Source organism: Biomphalaria glabrata, chromosome 5 (genome assembly GCF_947242115.1).
Source record: "Biomphalaria glabrata chromosome 5, xgBioGlab47.1, whole genome shotgun sequence".
NCBI classification, from domain to species: domain Eukaryota; kingdom Metazoa; phylum Mollusca; class Gastropoda; family Planorbidae; genus Biomphalaria; species Biomphalaria glabrata.
This window is the reverse complement of record NC_074715.1, coordinates 22,100,520-22,114,178: the sequence shown is the minus strand read 5'-3', so window position 1 is coordinate 22,114,178 and position 13,659 is coordinate 22,100,520. Positions and strand designations below refer to the sequence as shown.

The following is a 13,659-nucleotide window of genomic DNA, read 5'->3' as shown; positions in this document are numbered from 1 at the left end:
TATATATATATATAAATTGCGGAGTGGGGTAAAAATCCCACCCACCCACCGAAAATATATGACATGCCATTTGTGGGCCGGTTTGTATGGTAATGCCCGGGCCGATTTTTGATACCCAGTCCGCCCCTGGCTTTGTCTAGTGTTTTCCTGTCTGAGCTTCATAAACTCTTTCTCTGGCGTCTACAACGGAGACTAAGTTAAAGTTCCCCCTTTCAGACCTGGGGGGGGGGGCAGATGATGTAGCCTAGGTCTAAAGATCATCTGTTTGTGGCATATGGTTAACGAGGGTGTCATTTGGCAAGCACAACGACCAACCATCTTTACTTTTCCCCAAAGATCCAGAAATAAAAATAAATCCAAGTCTTCACCAGGATTCGAATCCGCGACCCCCGGTTCGGAAGGCAAGCGCTTTACCGCTCCTCCTCAACAACGGAAAAGTTTTGAAATATCTTCTTCAAAAAGTTTGGAATTGATATTGTTGCTAACATTAGACATTTTAAAAGGTCCTTATTAGAAGATGATAATTTAACTTTTTAAACATTGATAATAATTTCATCCTACTGTGTTTATTCAAACGTTTATTGTCAACTACAATGAAATTACAACTGTTTAATTTTACCCTTGTAAAATAATTTGAACCCCATTGGTCAGGATGTCACCCTCCCCCAATGGGGCGCCCCACACAGCGTAAGAAAAGCTATAGTAGATCATGCTAAATTTGTAAAGAGCTTGCTGTCCTTTAGTTAGGCTAAGATCATTGTGGTTAGCAAAGCGTTTTGTAGTGGGCTTATTCTGTTCACGCAAAGAAAAAAAAAAGCAATAGTAGGCCTACGATGATACGTTAGTCGGGAGAAATTGTTCCGTTCTGTTGTAAAAAGGAGGTAGACTATAGAATTGCGTTGGTGAAGAGATTAAATGTTTTATTCAAAAGAACCTTTTGAATCGATTTTGTTGCTAAGGTAAACATGTGATGAAACGACGTCTCATAAATTCATAATTTAATTTCTTAAAATTTGGTAGAAATGTTTTTACCCGATTAATACTAAATTATAAAATAACTAAAATGCAAATACAACCTATTTGAAAGAAAGACCACCTTTGCATCCCCTAAAATAAAGTATATTGAGGATATAGATGACTACAGTAGATGTCCCTAGGCATGTTTGGGAATTTATGTCTAGAGATATTTTTCCTACTTGGGTGTCACTCGATGCGAACCACACCCATAATGAAGCCACTGATGCAGAAGACTGACATTGCCTTGCCTGCCTATGTTTGACCAAAACGTAGCTAATTAAGCCTGCCGGCAGATGTGCACATACGTCGTGTACCTGGATTAGGCGCAGCAGTACAATTTATTTTGTATATTAATTTGAAATCCGAACCCACCAGTCACAAAATAGTGTTAATGCACCAATGCCCATTTATATGAAAATTTCATTTATGCAGCCCCAAATGCAGTATCATGCTCTCGTTTCCTACTAATGAGGTCTGCAAACTAATTTTAACAGGAACCAATGCTTGAAATTGGTATGATTCTGCAAGCTTAGGCAATTATAAAACGAAATATATTGTTATCTAAAGAATGTATTATGGATATTATCACGAATCTGCAGCAATGAAAAGCTTTTTTTTTCTTTTTCAATCAACAGAACTTAACAGCAAATTAAAAATAGAAAACAAAAATTGAAACATATTTATGAACAAAAGTCATCAAAATGAAACCACAAAGTTATTTTCATTTCAATTTTTAATAAGAAACATGGCACTATGTACATAATGTGTTCTCAACAGGTATAATGAAAGTATAAATATACCTGTATATAGATCAGATCAAGATCAGCCTAAGGCAGATTACTGAACAATTTTATTAAGAAACATGGCACATGATATGTTCATAGCAGACATCATGAGACATGTATGATCAAAGTATATTAGGATAAGATCAAGATGAGCCTATGGCTGAGTACTGGGCAACTTAGGAACTTGATTTCTCTCTGGATCTTGCATGCGGTAGATTTTAACATTGCTAATTGTTCTAACCGAGCTGAAAAATAAATAATGATATTAAGATTAACATTACATTAAATATATATATATATATATATTATAAAGCTTAAGTAAATTCTGAGAACTACTTTACTGTTTATTTAGAAATTTAAAGAAAATTGTGAGAAGAAAACTAATTTTCATTTACTAAACGTTAAGCTATTAAAAAGTGAATAGATAAACTGTTAAGCAATTAATAAACAACAAATTTACATAATAGTGTAATTTTTTTCTGTAATCTGTTTCATGTAGTTTATAACAAAAAAAAATGGTAGCTATGATAAGTATTCCAATAAAAGCGATCCTTCCTCCAAAAAAAAAAAAAAAAGTGTTACAACTGAAGGGTGTATTGCCAAAGGTTGATCAACTAAAAAATTTAAAATATATGAACATGATTCAAATGCAGAGCCTTATTTCTATTTGGTACTTATTGAAAATAAGTTCTTATACGACTTCTATGCTGTAAAACATTTTGAAGATACAAATAGGAAAACAGTTAAAAAAAATTTTTTTTTTTGTAAAGAATTAAATTAGCAATATGTTTCCAATATTTGTGCATTTGGACTTTTGAGAAACTAGACTTAAATATAATACGGTCATAATCACACAATATGATGTAACTCAAAAACTTCATTAATATCCCATTCACACAGTGATCTCAACTTTAAACCATTAAGAAATAGCACAAAGACATTGCAGCTTTCATTTTAGGGGTTGCTACCAATTGTTTACCTCATGTCTTGTGGTGTCAAAAATATGAACTGTTGGTTTTTGTGCATGTCAGCTGTAGCCATCATCATGTCCATACTGATTCTTCTGTTGACCATGTCCTAGAGATAGACAATAAAAACAAATTAAAATGCTGACCTCTTGTGTTAACAGCACATTATGGGGTATCTGGAGGAAATAATAATAAGAAACAAGTAAACAATATCAATTGCTATAAGTACATGTATGATTTGCAATAAAATTATGATTGATTACAGTCAAGGTTCATTTTAATATTGGACAAATAAAAACTACATCAGATTTTCAATTTTGTTTTTGATGAGACAATAGTTGAATAACATTTAAAATACAAAAATTTTTGAAATTAACTATACTGAGGAGAAAAGAGTGAGAAATGCACAGAGAACTAGCAAAATAGATTTATTCAGAAAAGGAAGAAGACTTATTACTGTCTGCCCACGTTTTAATTTTTTTAAGCCTAAAAAACTTACCATAAAAATGTCAAACTCATCCAAGCATCTAAAAGGTGATTCCATGGCTTCCCATAGAGACAATATAAAACATACAGTTGAAAAAGAACGTTCTCCTCCTGATAGCGATTTCAAGTCTTTCACCTCTGTGCCTACTCTGTTGGAAGATTCTTGAGATGTGTTGACTAAAATCTCCAGGGTCTCTTTTTCAAAATCAAAATTCATTTTCCCAGTATATGAACGCTGAGACATTTGTAGGAGAAAATAATATCTAGAAAAAAAAGTCATACAAATCTATTCATCAATGCTATAAGATAATAAAGGAGAAAAATGGCAGCAATAACAAGCAAGATAAAAACAAAGGTAATGAGGAAAAAAAAAAAGAGGTAGAGAGTCTAGATCCATATAAGAAGGAGAACAATCCTTGGCTTAAGGAAAAGGATTGCTCTATTTCAAAGACTGTATAGATGTTAATGTTTCAAAATTAAAAACCACCAGTACTGTACTTTCAATCCATGAGATACACAATACTGTTTAAGATGCATTTTATATTAAAGATGGAAAATTACTAAAATATACAAAACCCAATAATAGGGTAAAATATTTAATGAAATATATCAGAATAATATTTCAACAACGTAGCCATGACAGCTCTCTTTGCCTGTTATTCCTTTTCCAGTTAATAAAGAATTGTATAAATTTTTTTTTTTTTTTTTGCTTTGTCATTTATGTATTTATGGAGGTGATTAGTATTTTTCTTCAAGAAAATAAAAACAAACTGATAGTGAATCTACTACTACCTCAGCACCACCCTTGCTTGGCCAAGAGAGACTTGTTGAACAATGTTAGGGATGAGATGATATTTACCATACTAAGGCCTGAGTTTGGACTTGCTCTGTAATTAATTATTTTCCCACCCTCTTTGGAGATAAAAATAAGGGCTAATAGAGTGAATTTAAATGATAGTCATATAAATAAATGCTAACAGAACAAAAATACAGCATATTTTTTTTTTACTAATCAAACTAGTTAAGCATCAAGTAACTCTTAGAAATCAGGTAAAGAAATGGCACAGCATAAAAAGTTTAAACACTGGCAACCTCAAAGGTTAGAAGGTAAAATAAAATTAATGTAACCAACTCACTTTGCCCTGTTGGCAATGAGCTTCCTCATCTTTTGGTAAGCAATATCTCTTCTGGCCATGACCTTTAAATGAAAACAATTAATATTATAACGTGTACATTTACATTGCAACTATATTGTTATTGTTATAGTAGTAATATTGAAGTGGACATTTGTTTGAACCAATAAAATTATCTTCAAACTAACCTCATCCAGTTTGTTCAAATAGATTTGGAGTTGACCAACTTCTTTTCTTACACGCTCAAGTGAATCTTTTTTTTCTTTATAAGTTGCTGTAATTTCTGTTTCATTCCCCTGTTGTACTTCTTGTTCATTGATTCTGCGTTTAATTTGGTTGATTTCACTCTGGATGCTATCTGGGGACCTACTGGTCTGAACTGGAGCACAAAATTCTAAAGTTTTAGCCCTGTCTGTCTCCAGCTCTAACTTGTATTGTTCTACCTAAAGACAAAACACAATTAGAATACAGCATAAGCACTAGTTGTAGGAACATTATATAACATTTGAAATGGATTATTGAAAGATGATATAATGAAGAAACTCTAAAAGACATTTTAGAAGCAAGATACTTCTTTGGAATTTTTTATAACAGGATGTCGAAATTTGAACTTAGAACCATCTTACCAACGATAAAAAGTATATTCCCACAACCAGTCAGAAAAACTATATAATAATTATCTAAAGTATATATATATATAGGCGTATAAATGAAAATTTGTTTCCTTGGATTATTGCTTAATCCACTGGCATTGAAAAATGAGTTATATATATTATTAAAACTAAGTATACATATTTTTAAAACTAAAATTTTTTTGTACCATACAATAATAGAATAAGATTACAGTAGACATTATAATTCCATTCAAATTATATTGAGAAACATCCTACCAAAAGGCCAAAGCTCTTAATATAAAATAATTACTTAGAAACCACAAACTATTTTTAGAGCATTATAAGACATTATAAACCTTTTCTTTTGCTTCTTGTATTTTCCTTTGTTGTTCTTTCAACTTGGAGCTGTAGTGTTTAACAGCATTGCTCATTTTTTCAAGTTCATTCTGTGCTTGGTTGATTTCTTCTCTCAAAGGTAAACCATTATCTGAAAATAATTACAGAATAAATAAATATGTATTAAACCAATTCAAATCATTTACTTTTTGTAAGAAACATGCTATTTTTCAAATAGAAATCATTGCAAGTTTCTATAAGCAAAATTAGGTCAGATACAAGTGTATAAACAGTAAATAGATAATTTTTTTGTGGAAAAAGATACATTATATTTTACTTGATTTTTATTATTTTCAATATTGAGTACTGATAAATATTTTCTTCTTCCTTCCCTAACATTTATAACTCATTGGATCAAAGGTTCTCAAGATGTAGATAAATAGCTGTGCAGAAGATGGAACGTATTTTGATGGCTAATTAGATTTGAAAAAAAACCATCAACAATCAAAAAGTGTGAATTACGAAATTAATATTCCCAGCATCATTTTAAAAACTAAAAACAATTCATTTTTTTGTTTCTTTATTTTTAAAGCTTGCATCTTGTTCATTTTCACAAAACTATCACAAAGCTATCAATAATCATTAGATTCAGTAATCTACTGCGAAGATTTACCCAAGAAGCAAATCCAGGCACTACAATAGAAAAATACTTTAAATATGTTATCTCAAAATAACTATTGTTCTTTGAAGTCTTACTAAAATATGACTATTGCTCCTTCTTTAATAACTGTTGATCTACATTCTCAACATGATTACTTAGCTTTAAAAAAAAAAGGGTTATACAATCACATACTAAAGAATTCGTTAGAATAAACTTGTCTTGTTAAGATAAAAAAAAATATGCAACTTTTTTTTGTCTAATTTACAATAGAAAACATAAAAATATTTTAATTACCCGATTTTTCTCTTATGCTTGTTTCCAACTGAGAATAACTCCTCTTAACAGACTCATAATTCTCATCACAGGATGTTTTTTCTAAAAGAATCTGCTCCCGTTTAGCTTTCAGCTCATTGATTTTGGCTTTGTAGTTTTCAACTTCTTCTTCCTAGGCAATACATCATAAATATTTTAAGAGCTTTTAAGAGATGTTAAATGTCACAGGCAGCATTACAGTGCTAGTAAATCTGTTGAGTTTTAGGATGATTTTGAAAAAACACAGAACTCAAATGGACAGCTAAACATTGGTTTGCTCTTTGTTAATATAAAAAAAAAGACTTAAAGTTGTCAGAAATTTTAAGTTCTTACTAAAGTTTTGACATCAACTGGATCAGGATCCTCATGAGCTTGTAATTCGTTCACCTCAAATGTAATACTGCTTATACTTTGAGAGATTTTAGTCAGTTCTGATCTACATTTCTTTTCTTCTGCTTGATTTTGTTGAATATCTTGTTGGCAATTATAAATCTGTCAAGATATTGATCAAAATAGTTTCCAAAACATGTAATCTTGTTCTTAGTTAAATAAATGTAATGACTAAAATAACCATATCAATTATGAAGGTCAAACCATTATTATACCCAGGCTCCTGGGACTGCAATAAATAGAAACATTTCGACTAAAGCTCAAAATCCTTACATCTGACAGTACACACCTGCTCAATGATGCTTTTTTTTTCATTCTCTATTTTTTTTTCATCAAGCTCCATCTTTTTAATTTGTTCTTGTACATCAGACATGAGATACCTCACATTATAATTCTCATTTGCATAGTAGCGGAATGTGGGATGGCTAAATGCCTGGTCACCAGTTTCTGTAAAACACTAAATGATAAATGAGCACAATATTGAGCTAACCACCAACAAAACCTACCAAGCATGTTAATGCAGAAATCAAAACAATGACAGACATTCTCTCAGCAAATAAAAATTAGATTATTGACTCCCAAATGTATCCATTTGTTAATTCAAGTCAGTCATGTAATTAGAGACTTTAAATTGAACTTGCTGACTGATTCTAACAATTTTTCCTAGCATAAAGAATTAGAAATGTGCTTTTATTTAGTGTCTTTTTCTGAGTATTTTTTTTAGGTTTTGGAATTGTAATTTTTGATTAAGTGTCTTCAGTATTATTGCTGCTTTACATGTTAGTCTTGTGTCTAGGTGTCTTTAAATTGACTGATAGGCACACAAAATAAGCGTACAAATAAACTTGGATAATAAAAAAATTATGCAAGTAGGATTTAAGGCATTAGGTACCCCTGTCAAGGTAGACTAGTTTGCATACCTATGCACGTCCTTACAAGTAATGGAGATGCCATGATATAATATGCTGAATAGGAAATGGAGTGATTTTCCAAAGGGTAGGGCCTATTTAGGCAAGACTATTGGTTTTGAAGACTATAAGTCTCTCCAAGACCGAAATCCTGGCACAAGACGTCGCAGAAATACCTATAATACAAATTGGGAACCACACCCTTTCAGTGGTGCAGGAATTTACCTACTTGGGTTCAACAATTGTCAGTAACCTAGACTTAGACATCGAGCTGACAAAAAGGATAGGAAAAGCTACCACAGCATTGGCAAAACTCTCCAAGCGCGTTTGGGAAAATGGTAAATTGACCACAGCGACCAAAATCCTAGTCTACAACGCCTGTGTTGTGAGCACTCTCCTTTACGGCAGTGAAAGCTGGTCAACATACATGTACCAAGAGCACAGATTGAATAGTTTCCACTTGCGCTGCCTGAGACGCATAATGGGCATCTCTTGGAGGGACCATGTCTCCAATCAGGAAGTTTTGAGATTGGCCAATATGAACAGCATGTATGCTCTCCTGACACAAAGAAGATTACTCTGGCTCGGACATGTCACCCGCATGCCAGATGGTAGAATCCCGAAAGATATCTTATATGCTGAGCTTGTGGAAGGAGTCAGACCCAAGGGCCGCCCAAGACTAACATATAGAGATGTCTGCAAGCGAGACATGAGAGCCTCAGGCATCAGTGAAAGTATGTGGGAAAACATAGCCAAAGACCGGAGTGCATGGAGACAGACTGTGCGTGCTGGGACAACCCTTGCTGAGAACAAAAGAATTGAAGCGGCTTTAATCAAGAGGGAAAAAAAGAAAGCTGCCCTGTCTGCTAGCCCTAAATCAGAGGCATACACATGTACGAATTGTGGCAAAGTCTGCCGTTCTAGAATTGGCTTGATTAGCCACACCAGATTCTGCCCCGTCTCAAGATTAAGCCAATACCAGTGACTCACTTGGGCGCATCCATTGCCTTTCGAGACAAAAGGAGCCATATATTGGTTTTGAGACAAAAACCCACTATTTAACACAACTGTCATCCCAGTGGGAACATATGTATGGAAAACCTGGAAGTCATCGGTAAAAATAAAAAATATGTGGCTCTGCAGTTCTAAAAGATAGGGTTACAAACACTAAATGAGGTTGTGACTAATTGTTGCATTAGGTTTTGTAACAAAATAAACCATGGGTTCCAATGGTAGCAAAAACATGGAGGCAAATATGGGATAAATGCAAACAGGGATAACCTGGAGCCACACCTTAATGGAGGATCTCAGGGCAATGGACACAAGATGGGAAGAGGCTGCAGACATTGCTGGAGACAGAATTCTATGGAGACATCTTACAACTCAATACGCCAAACAGCGCAGGAGCAACTAATTCTTTGTAAATCTTACTAAACTGTTGTACTAACATAAAAAAACATTTCTGAATCTTTTGATCATAAACCATAGCTGTTGCAATTGTCAAAAAAAAAATCGTCCCAATGGGATGAGTGGCTGATGAACTAAGCACAGGTAAGATGTGCAATATCATAGATGCATTATTTTCATGCTGAAAGATCAGCAGAAATTTTAAAAAATGTCTATCATGCAAATTAGCATCTACATTTTAAAACTAACTGTACTATATGCCTACAAGGCTTGTGCTTTTTAACACTCACCTCTCTAGCCTTATCGGGTGGAGATTTGAGCATCACATGATGGGCTTCATCTCTGTCAGCTATAAGAATTACATTTTCAAGTCTTCTCTGAAATTAATTAATTATAAATATTTTTCTTAATTATATATAAATTATTCTTAAACTTTTGTTTCATATATGTTGTAAAAACTTTACACAGAACTGCTACACACTCTCTCTATATATATTAGGGTGCACCGGATAGTAGCTCTGGCTCTGGCAGAATATTCGGCCTTTTTTCATTATTCAGCCATATTTGGCCCCGGATGAATATTACTGCAGGATAGTTGGCCAAATAGTAAAAAGTACACCTTGTACCTATTTAATATGCATAAAGTGGACCTCGTTCCATTAATGTCTGTTATAGAATGTATTAACGTTTATATTAAAATATAATAATGTGCTTAAAAATAGAGCCTATATGAATATGCACCAAACATTTTTTTATTATGAAGACAAGGCGTGTTGATATACTTTACGAGGGAACTGAGTTTGTTCACTTGGTAGTAAATCTTTATTAGGGGGACTGGACTTCAACCCACACCTCTACACAAGTAACAAGGGTAGAGATGAACAACTTCCACCCCCTTTCATTTGTTTAGTTCATCAAATTGAGTTCATTGATAGACAGGTCACGCGAGGGAACTGAGTTTGTTTACTTGGTAGCTAATCTCCTGGAGGGATCATGACTCCAACCATTCTGAAACGGGCCAATATGCACAACATCTATGCTCTTCTTACAAAGAGAAGACTACGCTGGCTCGGTCATGTCACTCACATGCCAGATGGAAGAATCCCTAAAGACATACTATACGCTGAGCTTGCAGACCCAAGGGCAGCCCAAGACTAACCTACAGAGATGTCTGTAATCGAGACATAAGAACCACGGGCATCAAACAAAGTATGTGGGAGGAGATAGCCCAAGACCAGACAACATGTAGAGAGACTGTACATGCTGGTACGAACTTCGCAGAGTGCAAAAGAAATGAAGCTGCATCAGTCAAGATAAAGAAGAAGAAAGCTACCCTGTCAACTAGCCCTAAGTCAGATGCATATACATGCATGAACTGTGGCAAACTCTGCCGCTCCAGAATCGGCTTGAACAGTCACACCAGATTCTGCTCTGTCTCAAGTCAAAACCAAAGCCATTGATTCACCTGGGCGCATCCATTGTCTTCCGAGACATAAGGAGCCATTTATGGAGCTAATCTTAATTAGGGGCTGGACTCCAAGCCACACCTCTACAGGGGTAACCGGACAATGAGTTTGCTTATTTTGAAAAAATCGCAATCACAAAAAAGTTCAAGGCTCAGAATTGTGTATATAAGGGTAAAAGACATGACCACGCCCATCTTTAAAGGAAGAGCTAAACACCCCTTACTCCTTATTTTATTTATTTAGTCCTTGACACTCAATTTATTGATAGACATAGACTATTCTTAAGCCAGAATGGATAAACAAAACATGCTAAGACAGCATACTACACTGTAAATAAATAATACGGTTGAATTACTTTTCCTAACGTATTAACTTGAATATTGCTCCTGTGTAAAGTGCCTTGATTTGATAACGATATTCTTAATAATTTGAGTGTTAAGTAACTCCTCGTCATTACTGTTTTTTATTTACTTACGATGCGTACTAAGCCACTGTGTATCAGGCCAGGACTTTTTACAACAGATACCCATATGCTTAATTCTGTGCCCTTTTATTGCAGAAACCGTGATAAAATCAGTAGGCCTAATAATTTTAAAAGTTGTTTCTTACATACTTTGCACAATAAAATAAAACAAAGATGTGCATGTGTGTGTGTGTGTATTTTTTGCCTAACCTTGTATTAAAACCTTTAGAAAGCAAGCTAATTTCATTGTTTAATTCTAGTGACTTTTATAACGGAAATCCTTACAGTAAAGTTTAAACTCGCATCACGGGAAGCGTGGTCGAGAGGCCAAGTGCGCTTGAACTTGGCTTGGCTTAGCTACCTAGAAGGGGGCTCGAGGTTCGACACCCGACTCGGGCAGAGTTGTGTTTACTGAGCGACTAAAGGCAGCACAGAAAACCAACTCCTAGATACCCCCCCCCCCCACTGGTCCACAAATGAGATTGGACCAAAAGCGCTCTGAGCATGCTATAAACTTGAAAGTAGCGCTATATAAAAGCTATAATAATAATAAAAAAAAAAAAGAAATTAAAATAACATAACCATATTTAGATCTAGCAAACAAGGAAATAATATGCAGGAGTGTTAAGAAACACTTGACCTCTGTAACTAGTGTACTGGTGTAATAGATATACATACTTGACTGATCATGCCAATGTGTTATTTTTTTTACTTGACCACTCAACACTAATGCGTATGCCCAAGGAAAAAAAATGTGTGATGGTCAACACCATCTACTATACACACTACACTAGGACTACATGCGTAGGCCCACTACATCTATCTAACCAGTTTGTTCAAATCTGTCACAATCTATTTATTTTTTTTAGGTAGGGAGAATGAGGATGAGTTTTTTTCTTTTATATTTGGTTTTCCTAATTCTCTTAGATCTATACAACTGTAGATTTAAACATAGATCTCAATAATAGACCAGATTACAATTTAATCTATGCTTCGGCATCATCTAAGGTTCAAGCTATAAATAGGTATAATTGATGTACCCACTGTTATTAAAATATCATTTACCGCAAATGAATTAATAAAAAAAAATCAATATTGACCTACAAAGTTTTAGATTTCAACTATTAACAAACAGCTACTATCAGTATTAAGCCCTTTAAGCCAGAACCAGAAGTGGTCCTTAGACTTTAAATTACAAGCCTGATGACCAGTTGTTGGTTTGAAATTCTTTTACTCATACATCTGACCACTATACAAGCCAGATTGCACTTTACCTTTGAGAGATTTACATTAGTAACTAGTTAAATATATATTTACATATTTTACATTGACCATCCCTCACCCCCTTTTACAGTTGGTGGACTTGTGCATACACACACACTCATGTTTCACAGATTAGCCTGTGAAAGGCCTATCTTTTTATAAATACTGTTAAGCTTTAAATCATCAATCATTAACAGAGTTTAAAGCAATAAGGTAAATAAAATGAAAAAAATTTATTAAGAATATAGCTATGATATTTAACAGTTCTGCGAAATGCTCAGCAACATAAGCTATTTACAAGACATCCATGTAGGTATCATATTTTACTATCCGGCTCCGGTCAAAGATAAAAAAGTACTCTCTGGTGCACCCCTAATATATATATATATAATATATATAAAATTTAAATTAATTAACCCCTTATATATATATATATATATATTATATATATATAAAATTTAAATTAATTAACCCCTTATATATATATATATATATAAAATTTAAATTAATTTATTAGAGCAAATTTCTTGATAAAATTTTTGTATTAAAATTACAAAATAGCCATTAAATTGTTTCACAAAATGTTCTAAAGCAAAAGGGTTAGGATAACATTTTTTTTAATAAGTGGGAAACTCTAACCTGATCAATGAGTGTGTTGATGATTACTGGATCATCGCTTTTGATGACATCAAGGACGCAGGGATAATTTTTATTAACTGCTTTCTGTGTGGAAATAAACAAAATTAGAGCATTTCTAGTTTTTTTGTTTAAAAAATATAGTGATCAGTTTACAGAAGAAAGTCAATAAAAAAAAAGTAAAAATTTGTTTGGATTTTAATGTAGGTCAAAACAAAAGCAAAAAAAAAAAAAAAAAATAAGGCAAGCCCAAGAGCAACATTTATGTTTAGTACAAAGTCCTTTTAGATCAAACAATCCATACTTACATTCTTTGACACATCATGCACTTCGTGCTGAGAAATATAAAGATTACTATTGATATATTATTGTCATCAGACTTAATAATGAATAATTTTTTAAATTATAAATATATTAAAAAACGACAGATCTAAAGGTTGAGTTTTTTTTTTTTTTTTTTAAATGATAAAACTAATAAGAACAATATTTTAAAAAATGTAAATGGTTCTTGTAGAAATAACCAGGTTGTAATTTAGTTCTGACCATTACTTGTCATGTCTAATGGGTCCAAATTGTGATAAAATTTGCAATGAGCTCAGTATTGTGGCAGTCCACTGGGAATAAGTTTTATGATGATCATTTTGTGGACATTTCCTCAAGTGCACTAAAGAGGAGGCTAGGCAAGATAATCATGTTAGAATTTTAGCAGACAGCTAATGAAATAAATGGTAATGTTTTTTTAATTTTTACAACTTGATTAGTATTTATCAGTTGTTTTTTTTTTTTCAAAAATGATTATGTCCTAGCCCAAACC

The 13,659-nt window shown here is 33.3% G+C and overlaps 1 protein-coding gene across 4 annotated transcripts in view; it reads right to left on the bottom strand.

The window, feature by feature from the left end:
* Positions 1-1,571: 1,571 nt before the first annotated feature.
* Positions 1,572-13,659, bottom strand: part of LOC106068913 (structural maintenance of chromosomes protein 6-like) — a 34,327-nt gene continuing 22,239 nt past the window's right edge. For all 4 annotated transcript variants that reach the window (XM_056030394.1, XM_056030396.1, XM_056030395.1 and 1 more), the window contains exons 16-27: positions 13,154-13,180; positions 12,849-12,932; positions 9,308-9,394; positions 6,992-7,159; positions 6,646-6,804; positions 6,295-6,445; positions 5,360-5,490; positions 4,578-4,832; positions 4,393-4,454; positions 3,270-3,519; positions 2,782-2,879; positions 1,572-2,047 (exon numbers count right to left, since the gene is read on the bottom strand). In XM_056030394.1, the coding sequence (XP_055886369.1) occupies positions 1,957-2,047; positions 2,782-2,879; positions 3,270-3,519; positions 4,393-4,454; positions 4,578-4,832; positions 5,360-5,490; positions 6,295-6,445; positions 6,646-6,804; positions 6,992-7,159; positions 9,308-9,394; positions 12,849-12,932; positions 13,154-13,180 (1,563 nt within the window). In that variant the 3' untranslated portion in view covers positions 1,572-1,956. The remainder of the gene's footprint in view (positions 2,048-2,781; positions 2,880-3,269; positions 3,520-4,392; positions 4,455-4,577; positions 4,833-5,359; positions 5,491-6,294; positions 6,446-6,645; positions 6,805-6,991; positions 7,160-9,307; positions 9,395-12,848; positions 12,933-13,153; positions 13,181-13,659) is intronic.